Source organism: Mchenga conophoros, linkage group LG22, assembly GCF_057382185.1.
Source record: "Mchenga conophoros isolate Kocher_MC1m ecotype Shallow Benthic linkage group LG22, M_conophoros_male_GT1.1, whole genome shotgun sequence".
NCBI classification, from domain to species: Eukaryota; Metazoa; Chordata; class Actinopteri; order Cichliformes; family Cichlidae; genus Mchenga; species Mchenga conophoros.
The window spans coordinates 4,188,423-4,216,349 of NC_140546.1; the positions used below are offsets into that span (position 1 = coordinate 4,188,423).

The 27,927-nt window shown below is 43.3% G+C and overlaps 1 protein-coding gene across 1 annotated transcript; it reads right to left on the bottom strand.

The window, feature by feature from the left end:
• Window positions 1-27,907, bottom strand: LOC146548563 (immunoglobulin kappa light chain-like). The gene is made up of 4 exons (XM_085262450.1): window positions 27,811-27,907; window positions 27,385-27,703; window positions 16,676-16,704; window positions 1-590 (listed from the first exon to the last, which is right to left on the bottom strand). Exons 1-4 carry the CDS (start codon window positions 27,860-27,862, stop codon window positions 262-264), a joined length of 729 nt encoding a protein of 242 aa, XP_085118576.1. The 5' UTR covers window positions 27,863-27,907; the 3' UTR covers window positions 1-261.
• Window positions 27,908-27,927: the final 20 nt, after the last annotated feature.

A 27,927-nucleotide genomic window follows, 5' to 3' on the forward strand; every position in this document is an offset into this window, starting at 1 on the left:
CAAAGTTACTGAAGCAGAGATTTTCAGTGTATGGAAGCATCACTGCTGAAGCTGAAGGATGATTATCAGACAGAAGAGCAGCTGAATGGAAACACATGAAAACCACTATTTGAAGACCTCAGTTTTTATTTGAAGTATTAAAACCATCAACAGTGCCACAAGCATGAAAACATGAAAACTATCAAAGCAATACAGACACAGAGGGAGCAGACTGAGAGAAGCTGCAGACTAAAGCCAGTATCAGAGTCCCAGTGAGTCAGCTCAGGACTGGGAACACTGGTCTGTCATCAGAGTCTCTGAGAGTGGAGTGTGGGAGCCCTGGGTGGCCTCACAGGTCACAGAGCCCACCTTCTCCCACTGGTCTGCAGGGAGCCTCAGGGTGCTGCTCCAGCTGTAGTGGCCGTCATTCTGCAGCGCCCCGGGGCTCCTGCTCTCCTCCCAGCTGATGCTGCCACTGCCATCCACCTTCCAGGACAGCCTCCAGTCTGAGGGGAAGCCCTTGTTGGCCACACACATGACTGTAGCCTTCCCCTGCTGCAGCTCCTCACTAGAGGGTGCCAGCACGGTCAGGGAGGGGGGGACTCGACCCACTGCAGAGAGAGAGAGAGAGATGTTAGAGAAACTGGGAGTTTGGGTGAAACTGCTCTCCAGATGTTTCACTTCCCTCTCTGAGCTTGGTAACCATGGTAACTGAAAGGCTTCACTGCTGAACCATGGCAACAGACGAGTTTCAGTACCAAAGATAAAAATATTAAAGTGTTTCGTTGACTTCTGATGGTCTCGTCTGTAATCTGTGAACTATTTCTTAGTTCTACAATTACAATTAAAATAATCAGAAAAATAAATTTGTCAGAATTTTATCAAAACTCAAAAATTAAACAATTTTGTATGTAAAAATGGAAAAAAACAAACCAACTTATTTTTGGTATATTTTGGAAAAATAAAAATAACTTAATTACAAATTAAATCTCATAAACTGAGCCCAACGTGGTCAGCATGTTTTTAGAGCAGGGGTGGGCAACTCCAGGCCTCGAGGGCCGGTGTCCCTGCAGGTTTTAGACGTGTCCTTGAACCAACACAGCTGATTTAAATGACTAAATTAGCTCCTCAACATGTCCTGAAGTTCTCCAGAGGCCTGGTAACGAACTAATTATGTGATTCATGTATGTTGACCCAGGGTGAGATCTTAAACCCGCAGGACACCGGCACCCGAGGCCTGGAATTGCCCACCCCTGTTTTAGAGTATGGTTAAATGGTAACCATATGGCAGTATAGTAATTTTAAATCTTCATCAAAGGCGAAATGAAATGGATGACAAATTATTTGCAGATACTTTGGCAAAAGGTTAAAACATAGAAACAAAAATGTGCCATCTATGAACTGTTTTTGAAGAAAAAATTCTAAAAAAAAGTTTTAAAAATTTAAGTTTCATTGAAAGAAAATGCTCAAAAAGATTTTAGTGTGAAATAATAACGGCATCATAATTGCATAATTTGTAGAAAACTGTGCACTTTTCTGTTGCACTGTCTTGTGTCTGTATCACTCTGTTCTGTTTTTGTAGTTCTTGTATACTTGCACTTTATTATAGTCCTATGTTGATTTACTGTTATATGTAGCACCAGGGTCTTGGAGGAACGCTGTCTCATTTCACTGTGTACTGCACCACTGTATATGGCTGAAATGACAATAAAGCCACTTGAACATGTTACATGTCAGTCGTGACTTGAGTGTGTTCAAAGCAAAAGGAGATAAAAGACCACAAATAAGCTGATTATCAGTAAACCGCCTGACATAACACAACACTCATCCACAAGAAAAACTGGCAAAGAACAACAACAACTGGTAAGCTGCCTGAGTCGCACACAGTGGAGTGCCCGCGGAAACATAAAATGTCTCTGTTATGGGTCGAATATTTCACATTTCTATCAAGTAAATTATTCCATGCTGTGTTTCAAATTAAACTGAAGAGTCGTGAGTTCATTAGTCTTTGGTGAATAAATAATGACAGAGTCTAATATGCCATGTGTCGTTGTTTCTCTCAAGCTATATTTACCAAATTTGGACTCTTCTAACTCTAACACATCGATCCAAATTCACCCACAGATGTTCAACTGTCTTAAAGTCTGAAGGACTTGAAGGACACTTTATATGATTTATGTCAAAGAACAAGTGGTGTCATGAAACGGCTGAGCAGGCAGGCAGGAAAAGACTCAAATGCAGACTCCCAGAAACAGGACGTAAAATCAAAAACCAGCTTTATTTGCTGAATGGAAATACAAAACAAAACTAGACTGGGGGAAGTATAAACTACAAACACAAAGAGGCACACAGGGAAACACAGCCATGAGGGAGGACGCAACACAGGACTGAGGGAGACGCTGACCTAAATACACAGAGGGATAACGAGAACACACGAGGAACCCAGCTAACACGAATAACCACAACGAGACAAAACGACCATGGAAACACAAGACCTTCACAATAAAACAGGAAACATGATGCGGGAGCGGAGAAGAGGCAGACGAAAGGGAGTGAGGGAACACGAGGGAGAGAGCAGACACGACGGGCTGGGAAACATAGATAAACATGACGGAATGAAACACACGGAGGAGAAACAAGGCACAAGAACTCACACCACAATATAAACACAGACACACAGAGGGAGACACAAAGGGCAACGACACAAGGGGAAATCTAATAACCAAATCTAAACAGAACAATGCAGGCATTAAAGAATGATCCTTAACATAAACAAGTAGACTGAACATAATACAAAAAAATGACAAAAACACAGGAAACGCAAACCGCTTGGTCGAATGAGCCAGGACAATGACAAGTGGTCTTGAATCATTTCAGCAAAATGCCCCTGCAGGAGAAAAGCCTTCACATCTCCTCACTGCACGAGTAAATTTTGACAAAATTTCTCATCTGTCTATAAATCATGAAGGGTTCATGTGAGTCACATGCCAAATATGCCATGACAACTCTTTTTAGACACATCACATTGATCCAAGTCTCTGCTGGAGTCAGTCAGATGATTTCCATAGAGAGGCACTTTGCATCAGCAGCACCATGCTCCAGTGCTCTGGGAGAGTTTATAGTCCTGAGAGTTGAACACTGGATGACTGACAGCTGTCCTTCATCACAACAGAAGCCACAGAAATCCTCCTCATCAAAAACATGACTTTGATCTGCGTCCTCATCTGGACTCTCCTCTGCTGCTGCTTCACAGGTAAAGTCCAGAGAATCAAACTCCTCTCCTCTATCAACATCTGTCCCTCTGAAATGAAGCCCACAAAACCATGAAGCTGCTTTATGTTTTTGTCTCTGTGTCCTCAGAGTCCAGAGGACAGATCACAGTGACTCAGCCTGGAGCAGTGAGCTCTGCTGTGGGAGCATCTGTGAGCATCAAGTGTACGACCAGTCAGAATGTTTATGTTTGGAACAACTACCATCATTTAGCCTGGTACCAACAGAAAGATGGAGGAGTTCCCAAACTGCTCATTTACTATGCTAGCACTCGACAATCAGGGATTCCAGCTCGTTTTACAGGCAGTGGATCAAACTCTGACTTCACTCTGACCATCAGTGGAGTCCAGGCTGAAGATGCAGCAGTTTATTACTGTCAGAGTCTTCACTATCCTAACAGTCAGTGGGTGTTCACACAGTGAAAAACAGTTGTACAAAAACCTCCCTCAGTCAGACTGAACAGAAACTGAAGTGACTGCTGCAGCTGGAAGATACTGCAGAGACTGATACAGTTCACTGAGGACACACACACACACACACACACACACACACACACACACACACACACAGATTTTCTCTCAGCGACATTCAGCACAAATTTGTGCTTAATTAACTAAAGAACAAAGGTGGCCCAGTAACAGAAACCAAGGTCAATCTTAGTCATGACCTTTGACCTTAGCAGTGGAGCAAAGCCACAACATCTATAACAAGCAACAAAAATCTGAAAATGTTTATTATCAGCGAGGGTGAAAAACAACACACCTGTGAATTTAAGATTTTACTGTAAACATATCATCAAACATGAACATGAGTGAAAAAGCTGTTATTTGTACTTCAGATTCTTTCTAATCACTCCTTGCATTCGTTGACTCTCCTGTCAAGGTTCAAGGTTCTTTATTTGTCACATGCATAGTTATACAAGTATAACACACGGTGAAATGTAGCCTGACACGCTCCTCGACATGTGCAAAAATGGGGGGGTGTAGAGGAAGAACATTATGTATATATATATATAGTATATACACTGGGTGAATGTGCAGTAGTAGCAGCAAGCAGGTGAATTCTGTACATTAATATGAATAGACATCTGACTATTTTACAGGATAGACGATATAAACATATTTAAAATTAAAGGAATTTGGAATGTACATTGTGCCTTGGTTTAGAGTGTCTGGAAGAGAGTCCTGTCTCAGTCAATTATAGATGATGTGAGAGGGCGGGTGTGTGTGTGTTTGTTTAGGGCCCGGACGGCTTGAGGATAGAAGCTCCTCTTGAGTCTCTCTGGCCTTGCCCGGATGATGCAGAACCTTCTACCAGATTGCAGAAGTTGGAACAGTTTGTTGCCAGGATGGGACGGGTCCTTCAGTATCTGCGCTGCTCTAGTCCGGCATCTCCTGGTGTAGGTGTCCTGAAGCGGGGGGAGAGCAATCCTGCAGCAGCGTTCTTCTGTACGGATCACTCTCTGGAGAGCTTTTTGGTCCTTCACACAGCTGTTCCCAAACCACGATGTCATGTTCTGTGTGAGGATGCTCTCCACAGCGCCTGTATAGAAAATCCTGAGGATCTTTGGAGAGACCCTGAACTTCCTCAGTTGTCGTAGGTGATACAGGCGCTGCCTAGCCTTTTTGGTCTGGACCTGAATGTGGGCAGCCCATGTCAGGTCTGAGGAGATGTGGACACCAAGATACTTGAAGGACTGCACCCTCTCCACTGGAGCTCCATTGATGATAATGGGCTTGTAGTCTCTGTGCTGACTCCTTCTGAAGTCCACCACCAGCTCCTTGGTCTTGCCGACGTTCAGCTGGAGGTGGTTGTCCTGGCACCACGATGCCAGATTCTTCACTTCATCCATGTAGGCCGCCTCATCGTTGTTGGAGATGGCACCCAACACCACTGTGTCGTCAGCAAACTTCACAATGGTGTTGGAGCCATGGGTGGCCACACAGTCTGAAGTGTAGAGGGAGTAGAGCAGTGGCGAGAGGACACATCCCTGAAGAGCTCCTGTGTTGATGGTGATGCTGTTGGAGAAGCACCTGCCCACCCTCACCACCTGAGTTCTGCCAGTGAGGAAGTCCAACACCCATGCACACAGACGGCTGTTAAGTCCCAGATCCCTGAGCTTTGTGAACAGTCTGCAGGGCACTATTGTGTTAAACGCTGAACTGTAATCAACAAACAGCATTCGCACATAGTTACCCTGTTTCTTGTCCACGTGGCTGAGGGTGGTGTGCAGGACGTGAGCGATGGCATCCTCTGTGGATCTGTTGGATCGGTAGGCGAACTGCAGCAGATCTGTGGTGTCTGGGATGGAGGAGGAGATGATGTTCTTCAGCAGCCTCTCAAACACCTTCATTACTACCGAGGTCAGTGCAACTGGCCGGTAATCGTTCAGGGATGAGGGTTTGCTGTTCTTCGGCACAGGGATGATGGTGGATCTTTTGAAGCATGTGGGGACCACAGACTTCGCCAGGGACTCGTTGAAGATGTAAGTGAACACACCTGCTAGCTGGTCAGCACAGCAGCGCAGCAGTTCTGAGTTCTCCTCAGAACAAACAGCTCATTAGAGACACTAAAGACTCTTTCTTCTTTAGACTTGCTTTGTAGTCTGGTGAGACTGTTTCTGTGGCAACCAGGTCCCAGCATAGCTTCATGAACCAGTCTGTCTGGTACAGGTGAGCAACACCACCAACAACCTACCACACACATTCATGTAACTTTGGACAAACATAAAAATAACCTGTATAACTTTAAAACTTCTTTTTAAGCTTTTGCCAAAATGCAGATCTCCTTAATGGTTCTTTCAGCCTGTGTTTTATTTTACCAGTGTAAAATAAAGACATCATGTTGGAGTGCAGAGTTGGTCTGAATTCTTTAAAATTTAAATTAGAAATATATTCATTGAGTGCATGCAGGTGTAGCTAAACGAACTTTACAAAACAAGTTTCTCCGACAGTCGAGTGCTCATCTTAACTACCAATGTGGTGTACCAATGTACCTGCACATGTGATGTGACAATACAAGTGATTTGATTTGATTTGATTTAACTAGCTAAGTTTCATGACCTAGCTAAGGACGTTAGTTACGGATTAGGTTACAAACACATTTAACTTACCGAAAAAGAACGGCGGGGCCTCGGGTCCTTCTGTTGGGTAGTTCAGTTTACTGAAGAACACCTCAGTGTGTCAGGTTAAAACAGTCGGTTGTCGTTTTGTAACGTAAACGCTGGTCCTCCTCTCAGAGCTTACGATCTATCTGCTATTCCCGAACAGAGATACGCAAGTTTCTCCGTGACTGCAGCTGCCAGTCAAAGCTGTTATGATGATGTTGCACCCCAGTTTAACATCACTGTGGTAGGAATTTGAATCAAACTTATGGGAGAGGAGACCTCTTGGACATAAATCAGCGTGATGGGAACTATTGATAACAAAGGAAAAAATCTTTGGAAAAAATTTATCTGAGGACAATTAATTTAGTCTGACCCCAGTCCCATGGAGGAGGCGGTGTCACAATACGGCTGTGTGCAGGCAAGAGTAGGACCCAAACGCAAACTCAAAAAACACAGCTTTATTGCTGGCGTGGAGTGGGACACGAAAAACAATACAAAACTAAACTGGGAAAACTAAAGCACAAGGAGCCACAGGGAAAAATCACACAGCTATGAGGGAGGACGCAACACTGACAAAGAGAAACATGGGGCTTAAATACACTGAGGGATAACGAGGGGGGATGAGCCACAGGAGGAGAGCACAGCTGGGAGTAATTAGGCAGGACGAGACAAGGGATGCAAAACTAGAAACATTAACATAGGACAGACTGTGAAAGTAAAACAGGAAACACACTGACGGGACTCAAGACATGTAAACTTAACAGACTGGGGAGACCGAACATAGGGACCTGAAACATGGAACAGAAAGGCACAGTAGACACAACATGAACATAACAACGCCACAGGGGAAGAGTAAAACAAAATGCAGGGACACAGGACCTCTTTCAAACTAAAATGGGAAACATAATGAAACGCAAACATGACAACATAAGAAACACAGACGTGAAGCACATGTAGAACAAGGGAGACTTAACAGGGGTTGGATACACAAGAGGAATCTAATAAACAAATGAACTTAGACAGCCTAATGAACAAAATAAACTCAAAACTTAAAACGCTGGGTCAAAAGACCCAGGATCATGACAGGCGGGGTTTATGACCTATACTGCGGCCAGACACCAGGGGGCGATAGAGACATTTTGGCTTCATTTTTGTGGAGCTGTCGCGTCGTCCATGTTTTCTACAGTCATTGCTTCGTACATAGCAATCAAGTTGAACTGGAGTGAAACTAGAAAAAACACATAAAAAAGTCTTATTGGATAATCATTTAATCAGCAGGTAAGTATAGTTAGGCACTAACATAGGAGACTACAAAATAAGTATCCTGTAGATATAGGGCTTTGGAGTTGACGTAACGCTGCAATGCATTGTGGGAGCACTGCACCATTTTAGCAAGCCATGAATCAAAACAAACGCACTGTGTTGGAAGGACGATTATTTGAACCATGCTTAAAATCAGCTCAAAAGACAAAGGACTGTACTTGGAAAAAATAGCGTGCGTGGTAATGAGGACCCATATGAAATACGGCAGTGGAGTACAAACCCTGAAGACCTACCACCATTGTCGTGCCCTGATACCTTCTCGTACCTTGTCTGTGGAGTCAGTGCATACACGGCAAATCATTTTTGGAATTATAAATCCCTGAAGGCGCACATCCAATTCACAAATGGTTGGGGACAAGATTTGGCCATTTTTAAGCCTCCATGTTGTGAGTATGTTGTCGTTCAGACAAAGATAAGTCAGCTTGAGATTATACATTCATAAATGAACTGCAGAATCTCCTTAACATACTGTGTGTCACTTAAAGTCTAACATTATGCTGACCCCGTTTTTATATCAAGTCTGGATTTGTTTCATAGGCTGGTTTACCTGCAATAATGCCAAATAATAAGGTACTCCATAAACAGAACGTACTTCACACACTAGGATGTTTGTTCTATTTTTCTATGACCTCAGTGCATTGAAAATAAAACTAAAAGCCTATTGAGAGCAATATGAATTTGTTTAGAACTTACCGGAATAAAAATGTTGGGAGCACACCAACAGAAATCTGGGGATGGTAGAGAACTCAACATCATCTCGTCTCACTGCCGCCATCCAGGCCTGACGTCTTCGTTTGGTAATAGCCGCTACATGAGCTCCCTCATTTTGCTTCCAGGAGGGGAAACGATAAAAAGAGAGACAATTTTCCAGATTGGTAAATGGTAAATGGCCTGTATTTGTATAGCGCTTTTCTAGTCCCTAAGGACCCCAAAGCGCTTTACACAACCTGTCATCCACCCATTCACACACACATTCACACACTGGTGATGGCAAGCTACAATGTAGCCACAGCCACCCTGGGGCGCACTGACAGAGGCGAGGCTGCCGGACACTGGCGCCACCGGGCCCTCTGACCACCACCAGTAGGCAACGGGTGAAGTGTCTTGCCCAAGGACACAACGACCAAGACTGTCCAAGCCGGGGCTCGAACCGGCAACCTTCTGATTACAAGGCGAACTCCCAACTCTTGAGCCACGATCGCCCCATAAATGGTAAATGGCCTGTATTTATATAGCGCTTTACTAGTCCCTAAGGACCCCAAAGCGCTTTACATATCCAGTCATCCACCCATTCACACACACAGTCACACACTGGTGATGGCAGCTACATTGTAGCCACAGCCACCCTGGGGCGCACTGACAGAGGCGAGGCTGCCGAACACTGGCGCCACCGGGCCCTCTGACCACCACCAGTAGGCAACGGGTGAAGTGTCTTGCCCAAGGACACAACGACCGAGACTGTCCGAGCCGGGGCACGAACCGGCAACCTTCCGATTACAAGGCGAACTCCTAACTCTTGAGCCACGATTGTTCGATCTAACATTACAACCGACAAGTATGAACCATGGCTGACATTATCCATGTGCTTTCGCCCTTTGTTTGGCCTGCTAAAATGGCACCTTGACCTAAAATCCTGGCCACGCCCCCTCCTGTGACATCACGCTTCAAAGAATCAGAATCAGAATCAGAATACTTTATTGATCCCTGGGGGAAATTATTTTTTGTTACAGTGCTCCATTTTAAACCAACATTAAGACAAGACAGACAATACGCTAACTAAGAATAGTACAATATATACATATATATACATACATACTATTAGATTATTCTGTTATTATATGTTACCTTATATATGTAATCAAAGTAGTTGAATTAGAATACTGCTGTAGATCACATTATACCCTTTAATATAGAGTGTGTGAGCTGTATGTAGTTTAGTTCTCATTATACTTTTGAGTTAACAGAACATATTCACATATTAGTTCATTAGATAAATGTGCATCACTCTGTATCCTTGATCTGCTGGGAATGTGTTACACTGTTTTCTTGACATGCTTAACTGTTGAATCATGAAGAGAAGGTTGTAAGCAGGAGACTCTGTGTCTAAGACAGGGGAGATAGATAGACCACATTCCACACCCCCACCTTACAGAAAGCAGAGAAACAACTGCCGAGGTCATAACTTAGGCGCTGTAACAGAGAAAAAATGTGATGTTTTGGCTTTTACGACTAGCTGGGGGCCACTAGAGACTATAAAAAGCTGAGCAACCCGTCACCATTTTGAGACATGTGCCTGACCCTCTGGTAGCATCTCTCCCGTCCGGACGTTGTAATGCTCTGACTGTTGAATTGTATGGAAATAAATGATTGTTGATTGAGCATTTATACACCGAGTATTGTCCCTCCTTCAGCCCAAAGATTCAAAGAATTGGGAGAATTCAACAATACATACATAAGTCACTTATAAATAAATAGTTGGAAAAGAAACATGTGTAGCTGTAGCAGCAAACAGTGTGTTAAGTGGATGCGTTGTACAGGGAGATGGCCACAGGCAGGAATGATTTCCTGTGTCGTTCAGTGGTGCTTTTCGGTAATCTCAGTCTCTCACTGAACGAGCTCCTGTGACTGACCAACATGTCATGGAGTGGGTGGGAGGTGTTATCCAACATTGTCTTTATCTTGGACAGCATCCGCCTCTCCGACACCACCTTGAGGGAGTCCAGCTCCATCCCCACAACATTGCTGGCCTTACGGATCAGTTTATTAAGTCTGTTGGCATCTGCGACCCTCAGCCTGCTCCCCCAGCATGCAACAGCATAGAGGATCGCACTGGCCACCACAGACTCATAGAAAATCCTCAGCATTTTCTGGCAGATGTTGAAGGACCTCAGTCGCCTCTGTCCAAAGCCCTGTACAATCTGATATTAATCTGATATTAATACAGCAATAAATAAGCAGTTAGTGGGTGCGCGTACATTTGTATCAATAGCTCAGAGGCTACGACCTATAACTACTACACTTCAAAGAAGGTACAAAATAATGTCACAAAAACACCATCATTAATTGCCTAATATTAGAAAGAACTGACAGAACTTACAACCATTGCTTTCTGAAGGACTCCTCTGAAAGAGTGTTCTGGATTCAACACAAATGACTTCAAAGGTGTAGCCTTGCTTTTGCCACTGTTCTCTGCACTTCCTGCTTCCTGTTGTCATGTAATTAATATATTCTTAGTGCTTATTTTCTCATTATATTGTTTTATGTATGTTAGTAATAAAAGCTTGTAAAGCAAGGCCACTTTTGAATCATGAACTCAGGGCTCAGCCAGACTGTTAGCAGGAAGTTAGTGTAGAGCTATACAAGCATATAAATAAAAACAGGAACCCAGACAAAAAGAGGAACTAGTGTAAAGTGTAAAGGACCAAAATAACACCTACATGAGACACATTTTTAAATTCTAATTTAGAGTTTCTGCAACTGGCTTTTGGGGCTGTGCAGGGCTCTCTCTTCCGGAAGATGATTGAATAAAGAAATATAAATGTTTTGACCACTCTGAGTCGGGTTTTCTCTGTTCTATCATGGGGATCAAAGAATTGGGTTTTAATTCTGTCTATGCACATGTCAAAATAAAGGCTTCCCTGTCTATCCAGATGTCAAAATGAAAGCTTCACAATTTTCTGATGTATAACAATCAAAATACAATGTTCATGGCTACTTATTTGTCCCATTAGCATATAAATATATTCAAGACAGAAAAACGGTTTAATTTTGTATCAGCGGTTTAGGAATCACAGCCATATTTAGACATTTTCCCTCATTTTCAGAGGTACACATGTAATTGAACAAAGATATTTGTGAATAGAATATTTATTTTCAATACTTGGATCTAAATCCTTTGTAGACAATGACTGCCTAAAGGCTAGAATCAACGGAGAACCAATGGAGAAAATGGAGTTTTTCTTCCCTTGGGATGTTCTAATAGGGCTTTACTGAAGCCAGATTCAGTTTCTGCTTGCTTGTGTGTCTGTCTGCATTCACTTTAGTATTTAATAACAGGAAAGCATGCTCTGGTGAGGTGAAATAAGGTGACTCGACCATTCAAGGATATCCTATTTCTTTGCCTGAGAAAGTCTTGGGTTGTCAGTTTTCTTTGGGCCATTATCCATTTGCACGCTGAAGTGCTGTCGAATGAGTTTTGTGGCACTTGGTTAAATGTGAGCAGAGAGTATAGTGTTACGTGCCCCAGGAATGTTGCCACAAAAACAAAGATGAAATCCCTTGAAATACAGGTAAAGTTCAAGAGCAATGAAGACACAGTGCACTTGGTTTGCCTTCCAGATTGCATCTGAGTAGGGTGGAAGTCCACCTCACCAAAGCAACTGTGGCGCACCTTGAAATCAATAGTTCCACCTGTGGTGTCGCCCAGTTTTTCTGTCCTTCTGTACAGTCCATGTCACAATATAATATACTACAGAAATTAGTCATGTTTCCAAAATCATTTTGAGTCCTCATAGTCACGGAAAATAACAAAAAAAAATAAATTATTAATTAAATTAAATGATTAACACAAAAATGGACACACATTTTGGGTATAGCTGTGTATACTTTGTATACACATATACAGTGTATATCTTTGCCAGAATCTTTTTCCATGGCCCTGTGAACTCCTCCAACACCGGAGTTTTTGCTTCAGCCACTACTTGAGCTGCATTCTGCTTGGCCTGTTGGTACCTATCAGCTGCCTCTGGAGTCCCATGGGCTAACCAAGCCAGACAGGACTCCTTGTTCAGCCTGGTGGCTCCCTTGACCTCTCGTACTGGCAATTACTGAATTAGTGAAAACCTCCTGAGTAGTTTTTTTCAGTGCAGGTACATTTATAAAGATTTTACGGACTTTATTCATGGTTATTGGTTACATGGTTACAAGAAAGATTAGTAATGTTATTCACTTTCTTAATACGGGAGCTATATTAAAAATACATTTACACATATTTGCAATAAATAGTCAAATAATCTGATTGTTTTGTCAACCATGTAACAACATAATAAACGCCTGAACTGAGTTAGTATAAATGCCAGAGGTTTTAAAACATTTTCCCTTAATACTGTAAAAATGATTGATCTACTGATAAAGACACAAATTATTTCAAGTCCCAGTTGGATTCAGAGCATTTCCATAGAGAGTGTCTGTACATTAGTAGCACCAGAGTCCTGGTCACCACGACTCAGTCTGGAGCAGTGAGCTCTGCTCTGGGGGACACTGTCATCATCAAATGGACCAGTCATAAGGTCTAATTATCAGACTGTTTAGCCTAGCCTCAACAGAGGGATTGAATATCCTCCTAAACTTTCCATTTGTTACACTAGCACTAAAACATCAGGGATTCCAGCTCGTTTTACATCAAACTCTGACTTCACTCTGACTGTCAGTGGAGTCCGGGCTGAAGAGGAAGCAATGGTAAATGGTACATGGACTGCTTCTTATATAACACTTTTCTACTCTGCTTGAGCAATCAAATTCAGCATTTTACTCTCACCAGTCAGAGAGTCTAAAATATTTGAAACTGTAGCCTTTTGTTGTTTGTCACTGATCAATATCTGAGTAATATTATTCATAATTAGGCACTAACGCACATGGTGTCTTGATGCACGCTCAATCATCCAGGTAAGTAAAACCCACAAAGTAGTGTTGGACGTAATGTTTTCAGGGGGAGAAACGTTTCGTCACTCATCCAGGTGACTTCTTCAGTCTCAGCTGACTGCAGGTTTCTCCAACCTTAGAAACAGTACATTTGCATAATGACTGAAACCAGCCCACTGAAGGAACAATGGGCTGGGAGGTCAGTTCCTTGATCATTAATATGCAAATTCTCATGACCATTAATCAACAGCCACTGATCAACGGCCATGAGTAACACACATGGTCTGGTGCAAAGATTCAGTATAAGTTCTGATGATGTGCTGCTTATGTTTTTATGCTGTAATCTTTATAGTGTAGTACAGAGCACGATGAAGAAATGATGACTTTTCTTCGTGCAAATATTTACCAACTGTATTACCAGATTTTAAGTACGTCACAGAATAGCCTGCCCAATCCTCACAACCAAAGCTTGCTCAGCATAAGATGCACAATGTAAAACTTTAAAAAAATGCTTTTAAAAATAATCAACAAAACACAAATTGTTGAGTTTATGAATAACTCAATGGATTAATTAAAAAGAGAAAGAGGAAAAAAAATGTAATTACAGCAGACAGGAATACCAAATCACTGATTCTTGAACACAGAGTAAACCTTTTATAATGGACAAGGGCATTTCCATGATTTCCATAGAGAGGCACTTTGCATCAGCAGCACCATGCTCCAGTGCTCTGGGAGAGTTTATAGTCCTGAGAGTTGAACACTGGATGACTGACAGCTGTCCTTCATCACAACAGAAGCCACAGAAATCCTCCTCATCAAAAACATGACTTTGATCTGCGTCCTCATCTGGACTCTCCTCTGCTGCTGCTTCACAGGTAAAGTCCAGAGAATCAAACTCCTCTCCTCTATCAACATCTGTCCCTCTGAAATGAAGCCCACAAAACCATGAAGCTGCTTTATGTTTTTGTCTCTGTGTCCTCAGAGTCCAGAGGACAGATCACAGTGACTCAGCCTGGAGCAGTGAGCTCTGCTGTGGGAGGAACTGTGAGCATCAAGTGTACGACCAGTCAGAATGTTCATGGCAACAACCATTTAGCCTGGTACCAACAGAAAGATGGAGGAGTTCCTAAACTGCTCATTTACTATATTAGCACTCTAGAATCAGGGATTCCAGCTCGTTTTACAGGCAGTGGATCAAACTCTGACTTCACTCTGACCATCAGTGGAGTCCAGGCTGAAGATGCAGCAGTTTATTACTGTCAGAGTCTCCATAACATTAACAGTCAGTGGGTGTTCACACAGTGAAAAACAGTCGTACAAAAACCTCCCTCAGTCAGACTGAACAGAAACTGAAGTGACTGCTGCAGCTGGAAGATACTGCAGAGAATGATACAGTTCACTGAGGACACACACACACACACACACACACACACACACACACACACACACACACACACACACACACTGTAATGAGAGATAATATAACTTGAAATAATTGAAATACAGACACAATTGAATACACAAACAAAAGGTATCAAGCTGTGTTGACTTTATCCCCAAAATTTGAATCTGTTCATCTGGTCATAGCGTCACTCATCCAAGTGACTTCTTCAGTCTCAGCTGACTGCAGGTTTCCCCAACCTTATAAACAGGACATTTCCACAATGACTGAAACCAGCACCACTGAGTGAAAAATGGGCTGTGAGGTCAGTTCCTTGATCATTAATATGCAAATTTTCATGGCCATTGATCAGTGGTCTTTGATTATACTATAGTGTGGATGGAGGAACCAGGAGTTACACAGAGTCAACATGAAAAACACACTAACTTCATTTTCTTTTCTTTCTTTCTTGAGGTGAAACGTCTTCAAGCAACTCAAAGAAGTCCAGACGCTTTTCTTTCCAAGCTCCTTAGACCACGATGACCTTCACAGACATATTTTCTTTCTTTTCCATTTCTAACACAGGTTTACAGGCCCGGAGCGAGGCTGCTCCAGAGGAGAAATCCTGAAATTATTTAAGAGACTTAGCTTTGTCCGTTTTCTTGTTCTGCTAATTAAGTTAAATTGATGCATGGCAAGGACCTTTAACACCAGAGAGTGTTACAGCAAGAAGTCATCCCAAGGTGGAAACACCAGACTGAGACTGGATGAGAAGTCATGAAAGAACCAGTGAGAAGCAGGGACCATTCCAGTCACAGCTGAGAGCCCAGACAGAGGTTAAGGTGGAAGGTTGTGCCACTTGAGTTCCTAGCAGTTGTCACAAGAAGTTTTCAGAACTACAATAATAATCCAAAGGTCGAAAGGATTTCTGTGTTGATGTTGAGGAAGACAACAAGGGTCTATGTACTTTGCCCTTTCAACCTAAAGCTGCGTTGGAACAGAGTGAGGGGTGAAAGAGCGCCCTCCTCCAACGAGAGAGTGCCAAGCTCCAACTGAGTAACGTGCAGAGAGGGATCAGCGATGGAATGTGGATAACACCTGATTAAACAGTCAGGCTGGTCTTGCCTGAAAGGTTCAGTGTGTTTTTAAGTTCTGGTGGTCACTGGTGTGACTTTTCTAGTCATTTTACAAATGATATGCATTTACATGATTCTCCACACATCACAAATACAGGGAGTCGTGATCCTGATTAAAAATGACTGACAAATTACTTGTGCACATTTTGTATGACAGCTAGACCGTTTCTCTAGTACACCAGTTATCTTAGCCACAGTTTCTCATGAATGAACATCATGTTTCCATGTGTAATTTGATATTTTTGGAAGTTTTTTCTTTTTATCATTATTGTTATCTTTTGCATATGGAAGTTTAGGCTATGATGACGATTGGAGATGAACAAAAGGGTGGAGAGGAGAATAGTGAAGTGAGGATTGCACATAGTGAAACCTCTTTGAGTGTACAATGGTGTTGATGTGATATACAGAATGTCAGAAAAGAAATGTCTGTTATTGATGTGATTAGCAGAGTAATCCAAAGAGTGGGAATGTGCTGGAAATTTCACATTTGTCACATGTTTTAGTAATATCACTTTTGGGTCACTTCAAGGTTCACATGTGGAGAAGCGTTTCTGATCACTGCAACCAAGATGGCGGCGCGCACAGACGCAGCGGCCCGGAGCTCCTACACTTTTGCACTTTTGGTGGTACTGTGTATTATTTCACACAGTCTGGGGTTACTTCAATACAACAGAGATGATCTACTACAACTAAGCCGTGGAGATCTTCAACTAACATCCGAGTATCTCATCCCCCCGGAGATCGTTAAGCAACCCCCGGGGCTACCCGCAACAGCAAGCCGCAGGAGGAGACGTTGCGAGCAGAGGCAGAAGAGAGGCAAGCGGGGAGGCCTGTGGGCACGGCTAAAGACTAGTCTGTTTAAACCACCACTCCCGATCATATTCCTCTCCAACGCCCGTTCAATCCGTTACAAACTGGATGAAATACGACTGCAGATCGCCACTCGACGGACTTTTAATAACTGTTCGTGCATGATTTTCACTGAAACCTGGCTGGACAGCGCCATTCCCGATGCGGCTATCGATCTAGCAGGCCGCACCGCCTATCGAGCCGACAGGTCTGCGGACTCGGGTAAGAAGACTGGCGGGGGGCTGTGCATCTATATTAACAACCTTTGGTGCACGAACGTCACGGTAACGGAAAAACTGTGCAGTACAGAGGTAGAACTGTTGTTGTTAAAGTGCCGTCCATTCTATCTCCCTCGGGAATTTTCTGCCGTTTACATCTGCGCTGTTTACATTCCACCAGATGCTAATGCTAAGCTAGCGTTAGCACAATTGAGCAGCAGCATCAATAACAGCCTGGTAGCACACCCGGACAGTGTCTTTATTGCGGCTGGGGATTTTAACCACGCGGACCTGAAATCTGTACTTCACAATTTCCACCGTAATGTGAATTGTGCTACCAGAGGAGATAGAACGTTGGACCAGGTGTACACCAACATGGCGAATGCGTACAGAGCCCAGGCTTATCCCCACCTGGGTCTGTCAGACCATCTCTCCCTTCTGCTACACCCAATATACACACAAAAGATCAAGAGCACTGGGATTACAACCAAAACCGTGAGAACATGGCCGCAGGATGCTATTCCGATGCTTCAGGACTGTTTCCACTGCACAGACTGGGATGTATTCAAGGTGCAGGACACTGACAATCGTGTCGCATTGGATAGTTACACCTCCACTGTCTTGGACTACATCTGTTTCTGTGTGGACAATGTAACAACTTGGAAACGATTCCGTGTGTTCCCTAATAATCCACCCTGGATGACACACGGAGTTCAACAACTTATTCGAACAAGGAACAACGCTTTCAAATCCGGGGACTAGGAGGCATACAGTGCTGCCAGGGCCAACCTGAGAAGAGGCATCAAGACTGCCAAGCAGCAGCACAGGAGGCGTAGCGAGGCCAGGTTTGAGAACAACACAAACCCAAGGCAGGTCTGGGAGGGCATCAGGGCTATCACGGACTATAAAAGAAGAACACCATCACCCTCAGCCGACAGTTCTACTCTGGCTGAGGATCTAAATCTCTTTTATGCCCGTTTTGACAGGGAGAACACAGACCCTGTCCTGTCCCCTCTCCCCTCAACCGACCCTGCTCCGGTCCTGAGCACTCATGAGCTGAGGCGTGTGTTCCGGAGCATTAACACCAGGAAGGCGGCCGGGCCGGATGGAGTGCTGGGCCGGGTGCTAAAAGACTGTGCTGCGGACCTGGCGGACGTCTTCACCTCTATATATAACACCTCGTTGTCCTGTTCACTGGTACCATCCTGTTTCAAAGCAGCAACCATCGTTCCCATCCAAAACAGTCAAATGTCACATGTCTGAACGATTTCAGACCTGTGGCACTCACCCCCATTCCCGCCAAATGCCTGGAGAGACTGGTCATTAAACACATCAGAGCTGCTTTTCCACCATCCCTGGACTCGTACCAGTTTGCATACAGGGAGAACCGGTCAACCGAGGATGCGATCGCCACAGTGCTGCACACATTACTGAAGCACTTGGAACACAGGAATACCTATGCACGGCTCCTCTTTGTAGACTACAGCTCGGCTTTTAATACCATCCGGCCATACAAACTCCGTCCCAAACTCCACCAACTGGGACTTAACTCCTCTCTGTGCAACTGGATTGTGGACTTCCTCACTAACCGTAGACAGAGTGTCAGAGTGGGTAAGAACACCTCTTCCACCCTTGTGGTCAACACCGGTGCCCCTCAGGGGTGTGTTCTGAGCCCTCTGCTATACACTCTCTTCACCCATGACTGTATTTCCTCCTGCGCGTCCAATCTCATTGTTAAGTTTGCAGATGACACTACAGTGCTCGGACTTATATCCAACAATGATGAGACAAACTATAGGACAGAGGTGCAACAACTAGAGTCATGGTGCCACGACAATAACTTGGTCTTAAACACCAAAAAGACCAAGGAGATCATTGTAGATTTCCGGAAGAGGGGTCATAACAACCATCTGCCTCTCTTCATTGGCAGTGAGGCGGTGGAGAGGGTGAGCAGTTTTAAATTCTTGGGGGTAACTGTGACCGAGGACCTGTCCTGGGGCAACCATATCACCTCAGTTGTACGGAAGGCCCAACAGCGCCTCTACTACCTGAGGAGACTGCGGAGCGCACACATTCCCAGATCTCTGATGTTGAACTTCTACAACTGTGCCATCAGCAGCGTTCTGACGTATGGATTTCTAGTGTGGTTCCCCAGCTGCACCAAGGCCGATCAGCAAGCACTCCAGCGGGTGGTGAAAGAAGCTGGCAGAATTATTGGGACAAGTCTGCCAGAGATCAGAAATATCTTCCCCACTCGCTGTCTGAGGAGGGTGCACAGTATCCTGCGGGACCAACATCACCCTGCGCGCCACCTTTTCCATCTGCTGCCCTCAGGGAGAAGGTACAGGTCTATACAGGCCAGAACATCCAGACTGGCCAACAGCCTGTATCCACAGGCTGTGAGGCTCCTGAACTCTCTGCCCCCCTCTCACGGACAATAACCATATCCAACTTCTTAATAGCAATGAACTGGTCTGCATTGGTGCATCATATCTTTATTCTCTTCCCCCTCCTGCCCCCCCCCCCCCCTTTCTTAAATAGATAACTATCATATCTGATATCATATCTCACAGTACAATAATATTGAATGGGTTGCATTGTTGTATTTTGTCATGTTTCTCAGGTCTTTGTCTGAATTTCTATGAACATTATTGCTAAGGATTGTCTTATTGCATTGGAGTCACACTGGGTTAAATATGTACACTTGGGTTTTAAGGGGTATTTATTATTTTCTTCTTTTTTTGGGGTTGTATGGAAGCCCCAAACGCAATTTCATTGTTCTTGACAATGACAATAAATAAATAAATACTAAATGTGGAGAAGCGTTTAGCTTTAACTCTATTACACAAAGTTAGGCGAGTTAACTTTCGTGAGAAAGTTGGTGACACCCAGAGGGGGAGGATCCAACAGGTGGTGAAGTCTTTTGTTAATCAGGTCTTTGAGGATGGGGTGAAGAGGCAAGGAGCAGTCTCTATGTGACACTGGAAGAGGAGACAAGGTTGTAAACTCTCTCTCTGAGGGTTCAAGGGTGTGAACAACAACTGTGGAAATGCCTTCTTCTTGACTGTATTTAAAGAGGGCTGCTATTCATCTTTAGGCTACGTCCACACTAGCCCGGATAGATTTGAAAACGCTCTGCGTCCACACTAGGGTTTTCAGTCGTTTTCACAGAGTTGTGCATCCACATTGAAACGCTTACATTCCAGTACTGTGCATGGGCTGAAGGAAGGACAATACTCGGTGTATAAATGCTCAATCAACAATCCTGTATTCCATACAATTCAACACTTTAAGAGCACAAACCATCCGGATGGGGAGACATGCAAGAAGAGGGTCACAGCAAGTCTCAAAATGGTGGAGCGTTACCCAAAGCTTTTATAGCCTCTGTTGACCCCACCTAGTCGTAAAAAGCTCAAACTTACCCTCTAACTCTCAGTGAGCCTGTGTTATGACCTTGGCTCCCTGCCTATCTGCTTCCAACAAGGGGGTGAGCTCCTGTGGAATGTGCTCTGTGCTCTCTGCACACAGTATTCTCTTCTTAACTCAGCAGTATGAAATGCCATGAAACAGTGTAACTCACTCACAGTAAATCAACAGTATAGGATAGTACAAACCTATCTAATGAATCTAATGATTTTCTAATGATTCTTTTGTAATTCAGAAGCATAGTGCAAACTAGAACTACAACTACATACTAATTATACTCTCTATAATAAGGAGTATGGTGTGGCTTACAGCAGTACAATGATTCACTCATTTCGATTATAGACACATGATAAAATAATAATCTCACAGCACACACACAAAGGAACCCTCAGACCAAACATACTTCAAAACAAACATCACATTGGGAAGACAGGTCAGAGAGGTAGGCTGATAAGAAAAACAACAAAAATACACAACATGAGGCGAGAGGAGGAAAAAAAAGCTCCACCCAGACTGAGCTTCTGATGGGAGAACAACAAAAAACACCTCAGCACAAAAGCACATGAATCTTAATACACCATAGAAGCACATGACAAGCAACAGGTGTGAGTAAGGGGTGAGAGTAAGTCGGTGTAGACAGCACATCCGGTCCTGCAGCATGCGCTGGGACTAGACCCGCCGTCTGACCTCAGCCTTGGAGATAAGCGTTCAAAGGTGTTTGGAATCCAGGATGGGGGACACAGGATGGGAACGAAGAGTCTACAGAGTCTGTCTTCAGAAACAGAGTTTTTTGTTGGTCAGCTCCAGCCTTGAGACCACAGGTGGCGCCGATATGGTAGCCACATGAAATGATGGTGGTTTCCTTTAGTGCGAACAAGTGCATGTCAATTTTACAGTCGATCTAAATGTCCATCACGGGTCTCTCAATATTGGAGATTTTGCGCTCAAAGAGCATTTGTTAACTGTCTATAAATTCTACAGGGTTCATGTGTGTCACATGCTAAATATGCTGTGAAAAACTTTTTTTAAACAAGTCCTGCTGGAGTCAGTTTGCATCAGCAGCACCATGCTCCAGTGCTCTGGGAGAGTTTATAGTCCTGAGAGTTGAACACTGGATGACTGACAGCTGTCCTTCATCACAACAGAAGCCACAGAAATCCTCCTCATCAAAAACATGACTTTGATCTGCGTCCTCATCTGGACTCTCCTCTGCTGCTGCTTCACAGGTAAAGTCCAGAGAATCAAACTCCTCTCCTCTATCAACATCTGTCCCTCTGAAATGAAGCCCACAAAACCATGAAGCTGCTTTATGTTTTTGTCTCTGTGTCCTCAGAGTCCAGAGGACAATATACAGTGACTCAGCCTGGAGCAGTGAGCTCTGCTGTGGGAGGATCTGTGAGCATCAAGTGTACGACCAGTCAGAATATTTATAGTAATTGGTTATCCTGGTACCAACAGAAAGATGGAGGAGTTCCTAAACTGCTCATTTACTATATTAGCAGTCGACAATCAGGGATTCCAGCTCGTTTCACAGGCAGTGGATCAAACTCTGACTTCACTCTGACCATCAGTGGAGTCCAGGCTGAAGATGCAGCAGTTTATTACTGTCAGAGTGGTCACTGGCTGAACAGTCAAGATGTGTTCACACAGTGAAAAACAGTCGTACAAAAACCTCCCTCAGTCAGACTGAACAGAAACTGAAGTGACTGCTGCAGCTGGAAGATACTGCAGAGACTGATACAGTTCACTGAGGACACACACACACACACACACACACACACACACACACACACACACACTGTATGTCTCTTAAACAAATACCATCATTTTTTGCACAGCAAGGAAAAGTTGGAGAAAGTCTCGAGAAACAATCTCTCATCTTGCAAAAATCATTTCTCTGAAACGAAGCTCCCAAAACCATGATGTGTACGATTATGATAAAGAAAGCTGAGCAGTGTATTGAAAAAAGCTTGGCTTTGACCTTTGAGCTCAGCTTGAAAATAGATCTGTGAAGGCTCTCAGTCATCCAGGTGCTCGTACTCTAAGGAGCCACCAAACCTACAAAATGTCTTTGGGGCAAGACATCGTTTCCTCTCACCTACTCGAGGATGACAGTGTGGAAATAAGTGTGCAGTCAGTTATTAATACTAGTCTTCTATCTGGGTGTTGTTGGGTCTGTGTTTCCACAAGCCCCGCTGGTTTAGAGACTAATTCATCATGAAGAAAACGAGACAGTCAGCGATCGATCGATTTACTTGCAATGGAGGCCTCGTCGGTGTCTACCACAAAATGACCCCAACGACGGCCTCCGCTTCCTATTGGGAAAACAGTTCACACAATACAATAGTACCTCCCCTCGTAAACCCCCCTTGGTTACAAAGACAAGGCACTGTATGTATGTGTGTGTGTGTGTGTGTGTGTGTGTGTGTGTGTGTGTGTATCAAGATATGGCCCTGTGAACGTCTCCTTAAAAGCTGGTGCCAGGAGTCCAGCGGTCCACCTAAACAAAAGGCTCTTATACTTAAACAGATACAGAGTAGGTGTCCTCCCATACTATATAAAGAAGGTACGACCTCACTCATGACCTTAGGATGTGTGTGCATGCCAGAACACTCTGGAAGAGTCTTTGCAGACTACCAAGGATCAGACCTCTATCATTATACAATTGATACCTCTAAGCATATATGATTATATGATAGAGCCCCTTTTTATGGCCTCTATCAACCCTCATCGCCTCACTTCAGGCATTCTTCCTGTGGGGGGAATACTTAGGACTCCTCTATTGTCCTTTTTATCTCTGCAGAAAACCTTTCTCGGAAAGGGTATTGGATCCAGTTGTTTTACTGCTGTTATGATCCCACCTGTTGAATCACTTTAGCAGTCTTGTAGAAGTGGTCATGATGCAAATGACAACAACAATGACACAAAGGAAGACCCTCTTCAGATTGTTAAAGTATGCTTAGCACAGTGACACAGCATTAGGTGATGTTCATAGGAAATTGCCGTCGGTCATTCCCCATCACCACCCTAGCTTCTGGTTTATGTGCTGCTCACAGAATCATGATGCCATCATTGAACTCCCTCTGTGCTGTCGATTGGAGCTTGGCACGCTCCCCTCACCCTCAGATGCCCGTCTGTAGTATTTTTTCTCTCTTACTTTCTTTGATAAATGTACCTGTATATTGTTTATATGATCTAAATATATTAACAATGAACAATTTCTTTTTGTTCTCAGATCAAATAAAACAATTCCATCTCAAATACTTTTTTTCCACATAATGAAAGTATTTGTGTAGAAATTAAAACTCTTTGCAAGTAAATTATTGTTTTATCATATATCCTGCGTAATTTAAAATACGAAAATATTAAAACCATACTAAATATAGAAGAATGTATTAAAACTATCACAGTAAAGCTCCTGTTAAGTAAAGGTGGTATGAATAATTTGTTTTACAGAGACGAGTAAAACTTTGAGTTTCAAGTCCTTTCACTCTAATTACCACTGGAGCAAAGCTAAGTTAGAAAAATTAAATGTAATGCAGGGCTGTAGAGTGCAACCAATTTGGTCGCAAGTGCGATTAAAAATAATCTCAGGTCGCAGCGGTACGACCAACTATTCGAGTAAAATAAATAAATAAAAAAACACTCTGCAACTCTGAAACTCTCCCTGTGGTCAACAACCGACACACATTATGCTCCTATCGTGGTCTAAACCAATCAGAGATAATCAGGGGTGGGACCTCTCTGATTGGTCGTAGTTCAGATATTCATGTAGTCCGTCTGTACGTTTGAAAGTACAGGCAGATAGAGAGAGGTGAGTAGCTTGAATAAAGCGACATTGATTCATTAAATCCTAAATCGAGTTTTAAAAATAAATATATTTTCCCAGAAACACCGGAATCTCAGGTTAAAGATCACAAAAGTATTTTATCAACCACCAAACAGTAAATGAGAGCAGGTAAACGGATTCCACACAAAGACACACAGTGTAAACACACAGCGGGACCCGACGCATCAGAATCAGCTTTCTCTGCTTTCTCACACGACGGCACGTAGACGGACACGCCATCGGGCTGAAAACCGACAGCTCACTGATTCTGATGCGTCGGGTCCGCGCTGTTTACGTCTTTTTTGTGCTGATTCTGAGCTGCAAGTTTTGTCTCTCTCCAAGCAAAATTGACTGAACCAGCAGCAAAAGAAGCAACAAACTATTCACATCTGATAAACATCGTCATGAATTCCCTCTTACTTTACTGTTTTGTTTCCACCAAGATAAAAATCACACTTCATGCACAGCTCTCTCTCTCTCTGTATTCAAGAACAGTTTCCCGTCTCAAATCTCCGTTTTCTGCATTATTTCTTCGCTTATTACCCACCAGTCTACCGTTGTTTACAGCCCTGTCAGCCTCTGTCTTTTTTTTTTCTTTTTTTCTTTTACTTCAATGACCTCGGACAAGAAAGCCTATTTTCTGCTGTTCAATACTGAAGAAATGTAAACTTTTTAAAATTATGCAAAATTGCAGAATATTTTTTAAGATTATCTGCTATAAAAAGCCAGGCCAGGAATATCTCCTTCATGTTTCTGTTTTTTATTCTCAGTTACTTTGACACATGGGCATTGTTAGGATTGATATTTTTTATATTGTCATTTGTGCTAAAATATATAGATATATAACCATTGCCTTTATGTGTCCTAATATGGCTATCATTATGAAGAAAAAGCCAGACAGTCAAAGGGGCTTTCTTTTGTTTACATTTACATCATGTACACTTATATAAGTTGGTTGGAGTTTTGAGCCATGGGTGGACATGACTCAAAAAGGGGGGAGAAGATCATAAACAACTTGATCCAATTTCCTTTAAAAAACTTTTTCTGCAGTGACAACAGGAAAGGAGAGGAGTTGTAAATGCAGATGATTCACCAGGTGACTCGATCACCCCACAGGGTGTCTACAGTGAGAAGATTTGGGGGTTTGAAAGGGGTCATAAAGAGGAGTGTTGACCAGGCTACAGCTTTGAAGATAGCTGGAAGCCACATGGACAAACCAAAAACCAACGGATGTGTTTGAATGCCTATGTCTGCATACATTTGGATTGTAGTGCATATTCTTTTGAGAACGTTGATTCTTGTTTTTGACTGTTGACATTCATTTGTTTCCTTGCAGGATGTAGTTTCCTGTGTGTGAGATGAATGAGAAGTAGGATAATTGCTAAGCACGTTTCGTACATGTATTAACTGTGAACTTTTGCAGCAGTAGGAAGTGAATGATGTGAGGAGCTGTGTGTGAATGAAGCCTATACTGAACTGTCAAACACAAGGGTGCATAAGTGGAAATTTAAGTACAAAGTTGACAAAAAGGGGGGACTGTTGGAGTCAAATTGTTAAATGTTGTCATTGTGTTACTTAAATATGTAAGACTTAGTTCAAGCAGCATGGTCAAAGACATTCCTTTGTCTCTGACCACCTCTCCAGCCTGTTTGTTGGTGGGGGAGGCTGTAGTGTTTCATTATAGGGACATCCTATGTGAGGGTTCTGTTTTCTTGGTTAGTAAGCTTCCTGCTTTTATGACCCTTTTGATAAGCAGGAGGTCACACAAACGCACCACCAAACAAGCATACACACACACACACACACACACACACACACACACACACACACACACGCAGTGTTTTAACCCTTTGTGATCATAGGGGGGTTTTACAACGAGTGGTGTTTGTGTTCTCAGAATAAAAAGCTGCAAGGAAGGCTGTTTACTTGATGCTGGCTAGCAGACAGGTGAGGAGCGTTTAGCTCCAAGAGCCTGGTTCCAACCAGCCTCCCTTGCTAGCAAGTAAAATTGCTGTTCATCTTGCTTCCTTGTCGTTAACGGGAATAAGTTTCTAAACCAGCGGGGCCTGTGGAAGCGCAGAGCAGCGATCGCGGCGAAGCTGCTCCTCCGGCACCGATGCTAGAGGCGGCGGGATTCCTCCAGGTCGCTCGCTAACACTGTGGAGCATCAGCAGTGAGTCACGGATGTTAAAAAGCGTCTGTCGCTCATACACCAACAGGGAGAGGGTTTTCAAAGCTAGCAGGGACACCACTAAGAACATAATACACAAACATTGCAGAACCGAGAGAAAGACGGCGTGCCATAACACCCGGTGCCATCTCTGCATTCTTATGGCCAAAGAGTGCCAAAGCACTTTAAGCACAAGAACAAGATTGTTAGTTAATCATTTACAAATCAATATTGTCTGTATGGACAGCAATTTCCCCCCAAAAAAGGGCACATGTAAAACCGCGGTGTTAAGCGATGCGGTTGAAAAAGTGGCGCACCAGTGCAACCAAGGCAAAAAGTTATTCTAGAGCCCTGTAATGTTAAAGATAATTAGAACATGAAGCCACTGCTTAGCTTAACTGGAAACAATTCTGGGATTTGTTTTTTGAACTTTAGCATCACAGTTGAACAAATGAAAGACCAGGAGAATAACAAAGTGAAGGATGAAACATCGACCAAATCATTTTAACAATGTTCAAGTTTGAAAATATACAGCTTAATAAAAACAGGATGACTTTATTTGCACAACAAGATCATGTGAGTTGATAAGAAGGTTCGTTTTTGGTATAGAGGAGTTTATTTGTTTTGGATGTGAGCAATGCCAAAACAAGAAAACAGGTCCTTATGTTCCCCAATCTTCCCAAACAGAAAATGAAAAGTAAACCAAACAGGAGTTTCTAAGCAATGCTCTTAACCAGGAAACAAGTGTTTCAACAAAAATGGCCTTTCACTCCTTAACTGCTGCAAGGTTTACATTTTACTGTTTGACTGTTTACACTGCACAACTTTACTCTCACAAATTAAACCCTTTTTGGGCAAAAAAAAAGATGGAGGACCTGTACTACTGTGTGTGTGTGTGTGTGTGTGTGTGTGTGTGTGTGTGTGTGTGTGTGTGTGTGTGTGTGTGTGTGTGTCCTCAGTGAACTGTATCAGTCTCTGCAGTATCTTCCAGCTGCAGCAGTCACTTCAGTTTCTGTTCAGTCTGACTGAGGGAGGTTTTTGTACGACTGTTTTTCACTGTGTGAACACACGCTGACTGTTAGGATAGTGAAAACTCTGACAGTAATAAACTGCTGCATCTTCAGCCTGGACTCCACTGATGGTCAGAGTGAAGTCAGAGTTTGATCCACTGCCTGTAAAACGAGCTGGAATCCCTGATTGTCGAGTGCTAGCATACTTAATGAGCAGTTTCGGAACTCCTCCATCTTTCTGTTGGTACCAGGATAAATGGTTGTTGTTATAAACATCCTGACTGGTCCTACACTTGATGCTCACAGTTCCTCCCACAGCAGAGCTCACTGCTCCAGGCTGAGTCACTGTGATCTGTCCTCTGGTCTCTGAGGACACAGAGACAAAAACATAAAGCAGCTTCATGGTTTTGTGGGCTTCATTTCAGAGGGACAGATGTTGATAGAGGAGAGGAGTTTGATTCTCTGGACTTTACCTGTGAAGCAGCAGCAGAGGAGAGTCCAGATGAGGACGCAGATCAAAGTCATGTTTTTGATGAGGAGGATTTCTGTGGCTTCTGTTGTGATGAAGGACAGCTGTCAGTCATCCAGTG